General features: G+C 41.5%; 1 protein-coding gene across 1 annotated transcript in view; it reads right to left on the minus strand.

The window, feature by feature from the left end:
- Positions 1–13,232, minus strand: part of LOC139450154 (acetylcholine receptor subunit alpha-L1-like) — a 101,854-nt gene that overhangs the window by 17,485 nt on the left and 71,137 nt on the right. The window contains exon 2 of the mRNA XM_071231826.1: positions 1,808–1,950. Coding sequence (XP_071087927.1) covers positions 1,808–1,950 — 143 coding nt within the window. The remainder of the gene's footprint in view (positions 1–1,807; positions 1,951–13,232) is intronic.

A 13,232-nucleotide genomic window follows, 5' to 3' on the forward strand; every position in this document is an offset into this window, starting at 1 on the left:
CCACTAGGCCACCCGACCGCCCAGATGAACATAGATGTACAGGTACAATTCAAATAAAATGATACCCCGTTAATCCGCATGGTACCACTCACAGTTAAGCTGTCCGGATTAACATATGTCCGGATTAGAGAATCACAAGTTATGTCCCATTTATTGTAATTACACGTTCTCTACCCCCAGATTGCGGGACTACCGGATTAAGATGTCCGGATTCACGAGGTTTCCTGTATTCAAAATATTGAAAATGACCGTTGATCTGTATTCAGGGCATTGAACTTTTAATGATATATTTATTTTAAAAACCTATCACATTACTAACATGACAATTGAAAACAAAAACGAGGTAACTGTTCATTCTATTGCACTAGGCGCGCTTATATATTGCGGTAAATTCAAACATGACTACTGAGGCATATACTTTGTTAGCAGTTTTTTCATAAAATATAAGTAATAGTATTTAACTTTTTAGAATATTAAACCTCACATGGATTACACAATCACCTGAAGGGAAACATAAATTTCTATAAGAATATCTTGAGTGAATAGATAAATATGTTCGCCATAACGTTACTCTCAATATGTAACGGGCTGCGACATCCTATTGATGGCGTCATACAAGGATATGATATCACGCAACGATATCAGTCTCCTTCACTTTTACCGTAGAGCGATAGGCGTATGATCGTAAAATTGGAAATATCTCACTTTTATTTTAAGATATAACGCCAAATCTATACCGCTTTGTCTTACCGAAAGAATTAAGATATGTCTTGAAGCACGACAGTTAGAGTAGAGCAGTAGCTCAGTGGACACAAAGCCATACCAGCAAAAACTCTAAACATTCAATATATAGAATGAAAGGATTCGTGTACACACCGTACGCTTCCATATAAAGGTCAGTTAATGCCATATACTTATACTATCTAGGTTATTGGTGACAAAATGTGCTCTTGAGGAAATTAAAATGATATGGTCAAAAGATTATCGCGTCAGCTCCTCACGAGGCCAGGGGCAGGAAATTATTGTCCATGTTGACATTATGAAGATGATGAGGAGAACGATACCATCACTGATCCATTTTGAAAATAATAATAATAATACTCTCACGCAGTATCACCAACGGACACAGAAATATCTCGTCCATATTTGTAATCTGAAATTATGATCATCAACAAAAGGGTCCCTGGCCACTGGAATCTTAATCATAAACGCTAAGGGACATAAGAGCGTCATACGACTCTTCCTCAGAATGTTTACAAATTACAAGGTTACAACATTCAAGGCCTCAGTAAAGCTTTCAAAACATTTTATGGTAGACATGTGGAGGACATTTCCAAGTTTGACGCATCAGTGACAAAAATGATGTCAGATGCAATTCTCTATGTTGACTTGGACCATATGTTCCCATGTTTTCCAGGTGAACAATTGACTTGCCTTTGCATGGGTTTGTGACGGGTGCCCCCGGTGGGGCAGGATTCGCGAACACCTGGTATCATAACTATTTGATAGTGATTCATAAACACACGCTCATAATATAATCGGAATTGTACAATCGAGATTTTTATTGGATATGGAAAGGGTTTGTTCGCTTTATTAACATGCATAGAATGATTCTTCCTATATTGCGCTGTTCGCAAATACAAGCTGATAAAGACGATTGGATTTACTGACGTCTTTTTTGAATGATGTCAAATTATCAGCTATGACAGAAACGGTTTAATGTGATGTAAAATACAGGCAGAGAAAGCTGGTTTCTATGAATTACCAATCTGATAGCCATTAATCAGAGACAAGATGCCAAGCTTACCAATTCGTGGATCATAATGAGAAAAAAGTCCATATGAACTTGTGCTGATTCGCTTTGGTTATGAACAGGCACAATTCCACGACTATAATTTGAGAATAAATCCCTCCTGAGTCGTACCATATCCTGTGCTGTCGCCGTGGAACCTGTTAAAGAGACAGAAAGGGACATTAGAATCGGAAAGGTACACGAACGCTTTCCAAGGACACAAGTAGCTTCATAAATCGCACCCATACGCTGTCCTCAACTGTACGATTAGCTTCCTGATGTTATGTTGGGTTACTTAATATATTTGTGAAATGTGTTTTTTTAATAAAACCTGTTTTCTTAAATTGAGGTTTATGTTGTGTTGTCGCTCCATGGACTGATTCTAGGGGATCAGTTTCGAAAAGACCTGTTTTAGAAATCCCAAGGTGTTTTTTCTTGTAACATACAGCATTAGCTAACTTTGTATAAATTTGGAATTCGGAGTATGGCCATGTAGTTTTCATTTTAAGTGAACGATGCCTTCTGACGTGTGGGGTGAGTGAGTTTTGGGGCGTAAAGGAGAGAGGATTGGTGTTTTCTCATTTGCGGTGTGTTTGATCAAGAGTATCTAACGCACAGATACATGCAGTTCATGTGGAATGTAAAATGTCAGTATTTCCGTACATCAATACTCAATAACATCTGCTTATGGGGGAAACTGTTCATTGTAATTATTCAATACTAACATTATCAGTAATGTTTTGTCGCACTGAGTCTTTGATTTTGCGGGGGCACGGGTGGCCCAGTCGTCTAAGGCCCCGCGATTAGCTGTGCAGAGTTGCGTCCCTTGGGTACGCCAGAAACCTATGATTGTGGGTTCGAATCCCGGTTCGCCCCAATTATGTTTCTAGGTTTGTCAGCACCATACCCGTGCTCGTGGATTTCACCGAAGTGGTAAACGTCTGAGACCTGCATCACTTCGGTCTTTCCTCTCACATTAAGCTGACACGTCGTGATATAACTGGAATACTGTTACAAGTGGCGTTAAACCAAACTCACTCACTCACTCTTTCATTTTGCTTGAATTCTCAAATAACGTCACTCTTGAATGCTATCATGCTATCATGTTCCGTGAACCCGTACTGGTAGACAAATCGACATATCAGTTGCTCTGATAAATATTGGTTACATTTTATGCATAATGGATGCGGCATCCATTTCGCAAATTCGGAATTGATAAAAATATTAACGAAAAAGTATTCATACGCTGTCCACGAGGTTTCTGGGTTTCAAATTTCACGTGACAGTTTTTTTCATCAATGAAGTCAGAATGTAGCACACTCCCATTCATTTTGCAATGTTATGTGACTCCAGAGTTAAAAATAGTGAAGCTGTTTTACGGTGGCCTGTAAATAATCTTATCCGGCAAACCTTTGACGTAGGTATGATCATCAAGTATGATCAGCGATGCCACCAAGCCTGATCATAATGAGTCGGCTCATGCCACACGCATGAGCTACAAGAGGGCTGATTGATCAGTACTGCACGTAGAAGAAACTTAATATTGAAATCTGTTGTGGACACTACAAGGTGACATAGAGGTATATCCACAAAAACTTGGGCCAAATGAGGAGATTGTTTCGATGTTGCAAGTCAGTGAAAAAAGCAGGGATCTATGAACTTTGGAGAATGGGCACGCTTGAAGAACGTGCAGTTGTCAGATTTGCAGATTGTTGTTGACCAAGTGTGACCCTAACGACAAGCAATAATGTATGGGGGCTGTTTTAATGTCAATGGAGCGATATGTATGGATAAGCACTTGTTGGGTATTGGTGGGAGCATAAATTGATATGCAATTGTTTGTTTGTGGTTTAACGCTGCTCCTAGAAATATTCCAGCTATATGACGGTGGTCTGTAAATAATCAAGTCTGAACCAGACAATCCAGCGATTGACATCATGAGCACCGACCTAGGCAATTGGGATACGATGACATGCATCAATCAGGTTGCCGTGCTTGATCACCCTTTCCCGTTAATCACCTCTTACGACAAGATTGGGTTGCTGAAGACCAATGCTTACACGGATCTTCATGGGTCTATGCAATTGAGTATTATTGGGGACACGAATGGATATTTCTGGAATATTGCTAAACACAGCGCAAAACCAAGTCACTCACACGTTGTTGACTTTATGACGTGGTCACTTCAAGTTAAAACCATGGGGTGTCTATCTAAGATCAAAATATATTGGAGTCTGGAGAATGTATCAACATGATTAGAAGTAATCATGATGATTTAGTCATAAGCCGTTAACACGATTGATACAAACCTATATCACAGACATCGGTCATTTTATCACCAGCTGATCAAGGTTCCATAGGCACTGGGCTAAATGTATTGTCTTCGATTTTCCTCTACGCAGATTCATGCATTTGTACCTCTGAACAAGACTCCCCAAAGCTACAGGATAAAGTCTAATGAAGACACAGTTGCGCCAAGAAGAAGGTCCTACCTGGACCAGAACGCAATTCACTTCTACGCGAACAGGGAGCATGATTAGCTTCGACCGAACGCTAGGTGATGTGGGTCAATAATTATATATCTGTCCTGTCCAACTACGTTTCTACGTTGGACAATGTCTGTTGACATTATATGAATTCTATCCGAGACCACCACCGAATTCAGTTGTTGTCCACAATGTCGACGCTAATGCTTTCTCTTACAGACTTCGGGTCATGCACTAACTCGCTGGGAGATGACACCCACACAAAAGTCCAGCCGCTCTTGATGAGGTAACAACGTGTGGTTCTTCAGATGACCATCTATTCCTGTGTGACGTATGCACACTTACAGGATGGTATAACAGCGTTTGATTTCATTCAATCCTGAAAATTTAGGGAAAGTGTTCGTTTGTCACGAAGGCCCAGGGTTCGATTCCCCTCATGGGAAAAATGAATAAAGCGCATTTCTTTGACAGACCCCCACCCCCTGAGGTATTTATGGACTATTTCTAAAAGAGTCGTAAAATCCATTTCACTCACTTATCCCTAAGCAACATGTATGACTGTAGTAAGGTACATGTATGACATGAACTTTGACGGCCTCCGTGGTGTGTCCGGAGAGCGGAAGGTCGGTGTTCAATCCCCGTCCGCGCCTTACCAAAGGCCGCATTTGTCTGCACCTGTACACACAAAGCCACAGCCACACACACAGCCACACACACAGCCACACACACACACACACACACACACACACACACACACACACACACACACACACACACACACACACACACACACACACACACTTACACAGACGCGCGCACTCACACACAGGGGTAGACAGACCGACACGTGAATGCTCTTCACTGTATAAGTTCAACAATCTTGAATGCTACTTTAAACCCCATTTCACCACCACCACTTAAACTGTCCATTAATGGTCCCGTGAGGCGATTCTCGTGCAGAAAAGGTCCCATGCCATGTACCTCAATCTAGAAGTAAGAGCCGAATGCAATGAAGATATGGTGATAACGGTTTGTGAACCTAGCAGATTTGGTGTCAACGTGCCCCGACGGTGTGGATGGCTCATTCTATCAGTTCGTTACAAGTCTGCTAGGCTCCTTTGATGAGCTGGAATATGTATGTGGCGTATACAATTCACTCGACATTCACTATCTCGCTGTTATAATGATTCTATTAAAAAAGTATCTGAAATAAATGAAATATTTCAAAAGTGAAATAGATTAGATTCCAAAAGTTCTCAATTCCAAAGAACTATTCAATATCCAGGATTTGTTTTTAAGAACGTATTTTGGAAACAGACACTGAATTCAGCTAACTCAGAATTGACAGAATGTGAATAACTCCTTGTATGGCTTGAATCTAATAAATAGACTGATTCCCTGTCTCACTCCCACTTCCATCGGGCTGTAATCTAATGATTCAACTTCTGGGTGGCGTATACAACACTAAACGTGTCAAGTAATGCACAAACTACAAGGAACAGAAGATCATGGTGACGGACTGGACGCTCAAGCAGACCAGTAATTAAAACAAGTAATTATTTAACGTCATATAGTCTTCCACTGCAACCATTTCTCCAATCCCAGAGGGGTTATCAGAAAGGAATTAGGCAGATGTGGCTGCAACTCTCTGGATTTGACAAGATCTAATGGGTTTAAGGGCGACTGTCTCACTAATGAACGTGGTTAAATACACCTTCAGGCACTGGTTTGTGGGCACTATCTGTGTCGCTTGACTTCACTGATAGAATGGACTTACACAATGTCGGATATGTAAGGAAAAGCGCTGTTTACAAGGGCAAATCGAAATATAGTCTGTTGCCACCGTTCGTAAGGGCAAACGTTGCTTACAAAAGCTCATCTAGATACAGTCTGTTGCAACTATTGGTAAGGGCAGGCGCAGTTGGCAAGACCTAATCTGGATGCAGTCTGTTACAACTGTAGGTAACGAAAGGTTCCGTCTACAAGACTCTGAGCTAATCTGTATACAATCAGCTGTAGGTAAGGACAGACGCTGTTTACAAGAGCTAATCTAGGTCCTGATCTAGATACAGTCTGTTGCAACTGCAAGTGAAGTCAGTCGCTGTTTACAGCAGCTTATCGAGGTACTAATCTGGATACAGTCTGTTGCAACTGTAGGTAAGGACGGGCGCTTTTTACAGTAGTTAATCTAGGTACTAATCTGGATACAGTCTGTTGCAACAGTAGGTAAGGACGGGCGCTTTTTACAGCAGTTAATCTAGGTACTAATCTGGATACAGTCTGTTGCAACTGTAGGTAAGGACGGGCGCTTTTTAGAACAGTTAATCTAGGTACTAATATGGCTACAGTCTGTTGCAACTGCAGGTAAGGACAGGCGCATTTTACAGCAGCTATTCTAGGTACTAATATGGCTACAGTCTGTTGCAACTGTAGGTAAGGACAGGCGCTTTTTACAGCAGCTTTTCGAGGTACTAATCTTGATACAGTCTGTTGCAACTGTAGGTAAGACAGGCGCTTTTTACAGCAGTTAATCTAGGTACTAATCTGAATACCGTCTGTTGTAACTGTAGGTAAGGACAGGCATTGTTTACAGCAGCTAATCTAGGTACTAATATGGATACAGTCTAATGCAACTGTAGGGAAGGACGGGCGCTGTTTACAGCAGCTAATCTAGGTGCTTATCTGGATACAATCTGTTGCAAATGTAGGGAAGGACAGGTGTTGTTTACACGATCTAATACAGTTTGTAATACAGTTTGGTGCAACTGTACGCTTGGGCAGGCGCAGTTTAGGAGAGCTAATCCTGATAATGTCTGTTGCAACGGTGGGTAATGAATGGTGCAGTTTCAAGAGCTAGTCTAGATACAAACAGTTGCAACAAATGAAGACGTTGGAAGAATGATGGACACAATGCGTGAAGCCCATTCATGGTGTTCCTGTGAAAATGCTGGAATGTTGTTGAAAGAGGCATAAAGCCACACTCGTTCAATCCCCCACTCAATACAAGTATCCTTTATATAATTGGTAGTTATCTATGTATAGATTGTGATGGGAAGTAAGAAGCCATAAACGATGTCAAACGATTTGAAAACCACATGTAGCAACATTCAACAATCTTAAACGAAAACAACACAATCCGAAATGTCTTCAGACGGAAATACGGGCTGTGATTTGACAATGATCATTGATAGTCTTGTGTGAATACGTGTGTACCCACTAAGCAGGTTGCAACCATGCTCGGACAATCAAGCTTGTTAATCCGACCGGTGCTAACCTAACCGCCTAATGTCTATACAAAACAGGCCTGTCCTTATAAACTCCAATGCATCAATGAAATTGTCTACATTAAGTTACTGGTATGTATTTGTATATATGTATGTGCTCACACATACTGTGTATACATCTTATATATGTTATTACGATACAGATTAAAATAAATAAATGCAGCAAAGAGGGTTTGGGTGATCCTGGTTGGTTAGGCTCATCATCAGCTCAGGGCCTTTGCCCCCTCTACACGCATCCCAGTCAGCGAATGGGACTTCTCCCAGGAAGCGCTGCCTAGACAAACCCACCCAGAACTTTCCGGAGAATGTGAAGACTCCCCAACACTGCAGCCTTCTGCAATACCCAGACAGAAGAACTGTGTTCCCGGAAGCAAACCCAGGTACTCCCCTTTCGTCAGTCAACAGATTGGGAGCTACCAAACATTAGGCACCGAGAACAATGGGGAGTCGGGCACCTTCTTTGTATCACATGTTGTGATTTATGAGAATAAACTTGACTTGAATTGACTTGAGAAGATGTCGTCTGGAGAAGCAGATGAGGATGATGGTTCTCGTTTTCAGCGTAAATGTTTGTCTTGAAACTGTTCATCAGACAAGTAAAGCTCCATGCTATCTGGAGTGGTTAAAGATTATTCCTATCAACTCTTTAGTATCCCAATGAGCCAAATCGCTGTTGTCTGGAATGAATACTGGCAATCTATACTATATATAGATTGAGACATGTCTATTTGTGAGTGTGAGTAGATTATGGCGTTGTCCGGTCTTGAATTTAACATACAGTATTATGTCTAATATGAACTATAAGGAAATTCATAACACCCGCGAAGATGCTGATTGATATAGCAGTAAATTCAGCCAGACGATCAGCACTCTGAATATCTACTGGTAATCTGGCTGGTGCGTTTTTTCGAGCGGAAAATTTGAACTTCAATTGTAAACTACAGAATTAATTTCCATTTATCTGTAAAAGTACAACTTGTTAAAACCAGTCGTGCATATGTGGTAATTACAAACAGTTATGAAGTAATTACGTTCTAAATTGCATATCAAAGTACAAACCCGCTTGAATGCGCCGGGAGGTGATCTGGTACCTCATTGATATGGATTTCCAAAACAAACCACCTACTGTGGACCCGATCAAAGCTATCGCGTCTACTAAATCTATGTAATTACTCTACTACATGCCACCATAGATCGCTAATGGCAACTGATTGTAATAAATCCTTCGAAATGTGCCAATTTAGCTTTCTAGTCAACTGTTTTCATAATCATTTGAACTCTTAATTTTTAAAGCAGTTATTAAAAACCCACACACTTATGAATGTCGTAAACCTTGTACCTTGCACAATGCTTGTCTGGCAGTCTGGTTTACGATTGTCGTAAATCGGTAACAGCTTAAAATTTACAAATTTATGGCAATACAATATTGCTGTTATTACAGTGAATGATGAACTCTGATTTCCCCTTTAATCCCCTTGTGTTTAAAGTGACAGCTTTATATTCAACAGAAGCACGTGATTGCATGTGATAATTAAATAGCGACGAAAAAAAGGATTGTTCTTTATACATTTACAGCCCACGAGGTTTACATTATAGTGAAGAATAATTATTCATTGCCATGGAAACAATCGCACAACAACAACGAAATATTTTGGAACCATAGCTGCCTTGAACCATTTTATCCATTCAAGTACTTTGATGACCTGGGTGATTTTTAATGTGGCCTCAGACCTTGATTCCGGTGCACGAAGATCAAATATCTCGTCATATATGAGTCTATCTGTTTCGTAAACACAATCAGTGACTGATATATGAAAAATGTCAACTGGATGGTTTGGTGAATTAGTGACTGAATGAGTGGGTGGGTGGTAGGTTGTTTAAATGAGTGAGTGAGTGAGGGTGTTTGTTTTGTTTGTTTGTTGATTAACGCCACACTCAGCAATATTCTAGCTATATGACGGTGGTCTGTAAATAATCGAATCTGGACCAGACAATCCAGTGATTGATATCATGAGCATCGACCCACGTAATTGGGATGCAATGATCATCAACCAAGTTAGCTGTCTGACCACCCGAACCCGTTAGTCTCCCCAAACGACAAGCATAGGTTGCCGAAGACCTGTTCCAAACCGGATCTTCACTGGCGGTTCGTTAAACTACGTGTATGGTTTGCTGAAGACCTGTTCTAACCCAGATCATCACGGGTGCAATGAGGGTGGGTTAGTGAGGTGTGCTGACACTTTCTCTATAGCAGTTACGTAACGATTGCCGATAGGTCATGTAGTAGTGAACAACAAAGGAATCACAAGCAATATTCATCAATATAGACAACCAACCACATTCACATATTCCACATTCGCACAATCCAAGAAGACTAACGGCCATCAATGTATACGGTGAAAGTCTTGAACCCAGGAATTCAAAGGTACCCCAGAAGTCGATCATGCACGAAATTACCCAAATGGATGCCACTCCAGATGCTTTACTGCTTACCATTTTCGCGAACACCTGGTATCATCACTGATTTTTAGTGATCAATTCACATACTTTTCACCGTTATTTTACCTGTTATGCCCAATTGAATCGGTTCACTGACATTTTATATTCATTCGTAGGTCTCAAGTCGCAGTGCATGCCCGCAGTGGATTTTTGTACAAATGATTCACTTTGTTAGAATTCGTCATTGGCACTCACTTCATGGCACTCTATCTGTTTTCAACTCGACAGTCTCACTACCACGCTCCATCACTCAACGTCATACTTAACGTCGTAACTGCACGTTTCAAGTCTACAATAATGTAATCCTACAATCTCGGGGGACATATAGTCGTCTAAGGCGCTGCAAATCGCTGTACAGATTGGTGTCCCTTAGGCGTGCCAGAATCCTTTGATCATCGGTCCGCATCACGGTTCGCCCTGGTTATATTTCCGGGTTTGTCATTACCGAGGTTTCCCCTCTTGTCATTACCTTGATTTCCCGGTTTGTCAGGTTGGTTGGTTGGTTTGTTGTTTAACGCCGCAGTCGGCAATATTCCAGCTATATGACGGCGGTCTGTAAATAATCGAGTCTAGACCAGACAATCCAGTGATTGATATTATGAGCATCAATCCATGCAATTGACCACCCGATCCCGTTAGTCGCCTTTTACGACAAGCATAGTCACCTTTTACGGCAAGCATGGATTGCTGAAGACCTATTCTATTCCGGAATCTTCACGGGTCCGGTTTGTCATTACCTGGGTTTCCCGGTTTGTCAGGACCTGGGTTTCACGGACGTGATGAACGTCATTTCGTATTTTCCTCCCTGACGGAACTGGCACGCCGTGATATGACTGAAATAACTGTTGAAAGCAACAGAACAAACACACTCACTCACTCACTTACTCACTACCATCCTCTCCGGGGGCACCGGGGACGAAGTCGTCTAAGGCGCCGCGAATTTAGAGTTCCGTCCCTTGGGTACGCCAGAAACCTATGATCGTGGGTTCGAATCCCGGTTCGCCCCGAGTATGTTTATAGGTTTGTCAGCACTATACCCGTGCTCGTGGGTTTCACCGAAATGGTAAACGTCTGAGACCTGCATCACTTCGGGCTTTCCTCCCACATTAAGCTGACACGCCGTGATATGTAATACTGTTAAAAGCGGCGTTAAACCCAACTCACTCACACACTCACTCACTACTCTAAAATACAACTATGATTGTAACTCTATTGTTTCAACTGTAGAGGGGGGCGGTCGGGTAGCCTAGTGGTTAAAGCGTTCGCTCGTAACGCCAAAGACCCGGGTTCGATTCCCGATATGGGTACATTGTGTGAAGCCCATTTCTAGTATCCCCCGCCGTGATATTGCTGGAATATTGCTAAAAGCGGCGTAAACCCATACTCACTCACTCATTCAACTGTAGATGATCGGTAAAGAATTGACTACTTTATGCAATACAAATGTTAAGCCCACACATTAATTCTAAGCACGTGCATTACGAACGTTCTGGGTACAACGATCAAATCGCACGTAATGCACGTGCAGTGAATACACGGGCCAGTTCAAATGCAGCATGGGTATCGAAACACGAATTTTAATATTCTTATGTGTTACGAAAGTACTGCATGTACTGCATTTCATGCAAGCTAATGTTGTATTTGTTTGTATGTTTTCAGGCTGTATTATAAATCTGATATGCAGTATTTAGGTACCTTGGTGCTGTACTTAAAGTCAGATAACGCACGCGGACATTCGTTACAAATAATGATACTTGCAAGCTTTGCTACTCATACATTAAAGGAAACAGATGCACTGGTCAGCACTTATAACTTGTCAACTTTTCAAATGTGCGTTGTGTCTTTTGATAGATCCTTTCAATCACAATTATAGGCTACAAAACCTGCCAAAATTACATAAAGACAAGTACTTATCAACCTATTCACAAGGCACATAGCCTCGTTCACTGGACATTTAGACAAAGGCAAACAACCACGACACCGATAGTCACAAGAATTTAATCAGGCGTATTTCACTATTAATTAATAAGATGGTCGCGATGGGCTTCCGTACTGCACACATCAAGTTGTATTGAGAACGTTGTGCTAAAATGCCATGATTTAATTAGACGTTCCTCGCCCATAGGCCAAGAAAGCAATAACAAAGAGAATCTGACAAGTTCACATCTCGCCAAACAGATATGCCCCAGTGCGAGATGAGACCTGTCAGGGACGCCCGAGCCGGAGAGAACTCTACGACAGACCGACCCATAGCGTTGCTTGGATGATACCAAGCGCAGCCGGGCGTAGTTCGAGAGCCAATCTGACAAGGAATACAACTGACCTCGATTTCCTTCTTCTGGAATTAAGACTCGGCTGAAACAGCCCAGAAATAAGCTACGAGCATGCTGTTATAAGCAAGTTCAATTCATTCTTAATTAGATTTGTTGTTTCTACTGTAACATACTTCATGATGTCGATCTAAATATTTCGATTTCAGAGATGAATATTGTGAATTTGAAAAATTGAAATGGATTGAGTGTATATTGATTTTCTAAAACTATTTCAAACAAAAATGTAAATTGACCACTTTACGATAATTCATAAAACCCCATTGTGATTTGTATGAAAACAGCCTTAAATCAACAATCTGTTGTTGAAAGCCAGATAACAACCAACGCCACAATAAACGTACTGTTCCCTTCGTACACAAGGGTCAGTATAGCAGCTACAGCGTTGGCTCAATCTTAACACATGTTCGAATCTCGAATGCGAATAATTTCAGAAATCCTTTAAGGTGTAAAACATTCCTCTCACTTACTCTTGTATAAGCGGGGCAGCAATAGGTGTCACACACAAATATTGCACTGAAAATATGTCTTTCTACTTTTGAACTCGAAATGACAGAGACCACTTAGCTCCTAAATCCCGTACAACCGCTAGTGACGTGACATGTAATTCAAGTTTTCACAAGTCTATGTTGACCATGTATGTTCCTAAAAAAGGGGGGCACGGGTGGCCCAGTCGTCTAAAGCGCCGCGATTCGGTGTGCAGAGTTGCGTCCCTTGGGCACGCCAGAAACCTATGATTGTCGGTTCGAATCCCGGTTCGCCCCGATTATGTTTCTGGTTTGTTAGCACCATACCCGTGCTCGTGGGTTTCACCGAAGCGTATGCCGACCTGCATCACTTC

This window comes from Haliotis cracherodii, unplaced genomic scaffold, assembly GCF_022045235.1.
Source record: "Haliotis cracherodii isolate W230 unplaced genomic scaffold, xgHalCrac1.p SCAF_10, whole genome shotgun sequence".
Lineage (NCBI taxonomy): Eukaryota > Metazoa > Mollusca > Gastropoda > Lepetellida > Haliotidae > Haliotis > Haliotis cracherodii.